Raw genomic sequence first — 4263 nt, forward strand, 5'->3', positions numbered from 1 at the left:
CGGCACTGTTTCTGACCCCACATTAGCAGAACTCTATAATACAAGACTATAGTGCTCTGGCACCCTGGGGGATTATTTTGCCCGTACATCCTGGAACAGACAGATAACATACACATAACAGAATCATCACATATATATGCCATTACTTTATACTGCAGTTTAGGAAATGGGCCCATAATCGCAGAAGGGAATTCAATATTATTGCAATAATATAATTTAGACTACTGTTTTCAACTAGTGGAAAATAAAAATTCACTGTCCTATAACATACATTACTGAATGCATAGCCTCTTGTTTGTTTTACTGAATGCATGGACCACATGCAACACCTTCATGGACCACCGGTGGTCCACGAAGATTTCAAAACATGTAGAAAGGTTTTGACATTTAGCAAAATCAGTACTTGAACTAGTATCAAGTATTTTGATTAGGCATACTTTTTACACTACACTTTCTACTAATTACACTACATTACATACACATCTATGACCTCAGTTGTTATTGTAATGACAAAATAATTTAATATGTGTGTACACATTCTTACATACAGACAATGAACGTATACTGTAGTTGTTTAGAATCATTGCTTTATTTTCTAAAAAGCATTACAAAATAAAGCATTACTGAAATAAACATTGCATTTACAATATAGTTTAGTTTCCTTCAACACCGTGTGTACTGTATATCTTCACATCATTGTTTCCCAGTAGCATTGAATAGTATGCTATGAATCTTAATTTCACTAATAGAACCAATATAGAGCACATTTAAAAACAACAACGTTTCTGCTTTACAGAAAATGTTGAACAGACACAAAAAGGAATACAAGATACACAAGAAACCAGAGTTCTCAAAATGCAGTCCAGGGACCCCCAGGGGTCCTTAATGGGGCTTCGGCGTTGCCCAGCAAAATCTTAACCACATATCAAAGACTTTAACTCTATATATGTTGGCTACCTGAAAATAGCAATCTACTGTAAGCTCTCAGCATTTTCAGATGGGGATCTGTGGCCAAATACATACCGTATTAATTTGGGTCACATGTAAAAAGTTTGAGAACTACAGATTTAGGTATAAAAACACACAAAACTTAGTAAACAACATAATAGTCTAAAAACCAACACGACAGTCACATTATAGGACGGTCATGAGGGTAATATTGTAGGATACTGCATAAGGATCATAAGGGTAATGTAGGTGCTACATACGTAAGGATCATAGGGTAATAATATAGGATGCTATGTAAGGATCGTGAGGTTATTAATGTAGTAGTAGTATGCTGCATAAGGATCATAAGGGTAATGTAGGATGCTGCATAAAGGCTCTAACAGAGTCCAGGGCGAAGAGCTATTCACTTCACCGCGTTGTAGTTTCCTAGCTATCACCTAGGCTTTGTTATGTATTTTTAGGTGATAGCTACAAAACTACACCGCGGTGGTGATAGCTAGAAAACTACACCGCGGTGAAGTGAATAGCTCTTCACCCTGGACTCTGATAGAGGCTTAAGGATCATATGGTAAATAATGTAGGATGCTACATACATAAGGTTCATGACGTTACTAATGTAGTAGTAGTATGTTGTATAAGGATCATAAGGGGTAATAATGTAGTATGTTGTATAAGGATCATAAGCGTAATAATGTAAGATGCTGCATAAGGATGAACAGTAAAAACAAAACAAGACATAAACATTAGACAATCTTGCAGTGAGTCAGACAGCAGCAGTTCCACTCTGGTGCACCAGAAGGTGCTAAAACAACATAAACCACTTAAAGGTGGTGTAAGAAGTGTTACTGTAAATAGCTCTATACTGTGATATGAATCTCGTGGCAACATTTGTTAATATAGGCTATAGCATCAGCATTCTGAAAATAGCCAATCAAGCTCGCCACATTGCGACACGTTGTGAGCTTGTAGATCAGCTATTTCCCCCAAAATTCTTGAAAAGAATGTGAAAGGAACATAACCACAAATTTGTTTCTGATAGGTTTCACGGCCAAATATACAATTTAATTTGGGGTCCTTGACATGTAAAAGTTTGAGAAGCAAGGACTGATATTAAGTGTTTGTTCAGTAACGGGGCTCCCCATCTCTCCAGCTCTTTAATAAACTGAAAATAAAATTTCAGGTCGGGATAACAATTTTAGCCAATCAGGAGAAATATTTTTAACAATGAACATTTTGTTTTAAGACAAAAAAGAATAACTCATTTTGTCCTTAAAGGGATATTTCACTTTTAAAAAAAAAAAAATGTTATCGTCTAATCAGGCTTTTATGAACACCCTGGACAGTTTTTAATTTGCTTGATTCAGTATTTAGATATTTGATGTAAATGCCCTCCAGGCACAGGGCCTCTCCCCACACACACCCATTGTAACTTCAAACTTCATTTTAACCATGATAGATTTATTAAAAACACCCATTATTTATTTCTGGTGACTCATACTACCCTCCTAATACGTGAACAGGCTGTGTTTTTTCAATAACCTTTTTCATTTATTTTTAATAATTATTTTTTGTATTTCATTTTTTCCATTTTCCCAAATAATTATTAAAAATAAATGAAAAAAGTTATCGAAAAAAACACGGCCTGCTCACGTATTAGGAACGTATAATGAGTCACCAGAAAAATAATGTGTGTTTTTAATTAATGAATCTATCATGGTTAAAATGGAGTTTGAAGTTACAATGGGTGTGTGTGGAGAAAAGCCCATAAGGTGTTTCCCTGTTGAAAGTGGAATATCCCTTTAACTGCAATTCACTTTGGAACTATGACTAAAAATTCATGATCTGGTGGTTTTCAAAATTCCTGATATATAATATATTCACACTCTCCTTGTCAAAAGGAACAACCTTCTTGCCACTATCGGGTCGATCTACAATATTTGGTTATTTACAGTAGTATAGAAATATTTTTTTACATATACACGTAAATCTATAATATCCATTGTAACATATAAATCTATATAAATATAAATCTATATTCATATCTGCAGGGCTAATCAATCACTAATATTTTGACCAGGCAAAGGCTAGTGTGTTGGTCACACACATTCTATGAGCCAGTGGTAGGAAGTAATGTAGGAAGTAAGTAAGTAAAGTAAGTACATTTACTCAAGTACTGTTTAGTATTTATACTAAAGTACAATGTTTAAGTAAAGTAAAAACTTTACTTGAGTATTTCAATCTTATTTATTCTACTACACTTCTATTCCACTACATCTCAGATGCAAATATGTTTTACTCCACAACAAATATTGGAAAACGTCAATTACAAGTTACTTCGTAGATTATTATCACAAAACATACAGTAACCAACACCTACTCCCTATTTTATACTTCCGTCTACTTGAAAATAGCCATAATCTAAAAGCGTCAACTACAATCTGAGCTTGTAGTTGTTTTCAAAAGATTTGATTTAGGAATATGTTTACACTTATAGACAATACCTCTGTACTTTTACTAAAATGCAATTTTGAATATGGGACTTAAACTTGTAAGGGCACGGTCACACAGCACTTCTATTCTACCTATGAGGATGGATCGGTTTGCTGCCAATTTTGCGCAAGTTTCTAGGAGAAAAGGTCTTCCTCCTCATCATCCTTCGTCCCCTTCAACCGCAGACGAGCAAAGTCCTCAAAGACAAAGTCCTCCTCCTGAGAGAAATTACTAGAGAAAGAGAGAGAGAGATTTTAGATTTGTATCCAAATCTTTATTTTAACAATCTCTCAACAATAGTTTTACAAAAAGATCAAGCCATCTTATAAATAAATATTCCAATTAATACATCACACCATTTCCACTGTAAAAAACAAGTTGATCATCTATTACAGAACTCAACACATCCCCATAGGCACAACTCATACCGAATTGATCAATTTATTTTATTGCGACCGCTAATATAGATAGTCATCTTTCCTTGACCCAAAATAAAACTCATAATTTGAGACTTTTGCTTTGTAGACATTCTATATCTGAAACCCAGAATGAACATTTACATGGAGAAAACCTCTCCCGCCCTACTAAATAACCTCTCCAGCAATACATGAACAAAGGCACCAGGCGTTTACACTCCAAAAAACAGTGTAACAGATCTAGTTCTCACTCCCAGAGAAAAGAAAGAGGGGAACCATGGGTTCCCATTGAAATGTATCGCAAATATAAAGCACTACTGCAAGAAGGAAAGTGCATTTATGCACGTTGGCGTTAACTCAAATACAGGCATTATTGTATTATTAGACATATTTTATAATTTGTTATCCA

At 34.7% G+C, this 4263-nt stretch overlaps 1 protein-coding gene across 2 annotated transcripts in view; it reads right to left on the reverse strand.

The window, feature by feature from the left end:
• Positions 1 to 565: 565 nt before the first annotated feature.
• Positions 566 to 4263, reverse strand: part of arrb2b (arrestin, beta 2b) — a 29393-nt gene continuing 25695 nt past the window's right edge. For both annotated transcript variants that reach the window (XM_080741234.1, XM_080741233.1), the window contains 2 exons: positions 1042 to 3669; positions 566 to 913 (listed from right to left, as the gene is read on the reverse strand). In XM_080741234.1, the coding sequence (XP_080597360.1) occupies positions 3573 to 3669 (97 nt within the window). In that variant the 3' untranslated portion in view covers positions 566 to 913; positions 1042 to 3572. The remainder of the gene's footprint in view (positions 914 to 1041; positions 3670 to 4263) is intronic.

This window comes from Nannobrachium achirus, assembly GCF_963921795.1.
Source record: "Nannobrachium achirus genome assembly, chromosome: 14".
In the NCBI taxonomy this organism is placed as follows: Eukaryota; Metazoa; Chordata; class Actinopteri; order Myctophiformes; family Myctophidae; genus Nannobrachium; species Nannobrachium achirus.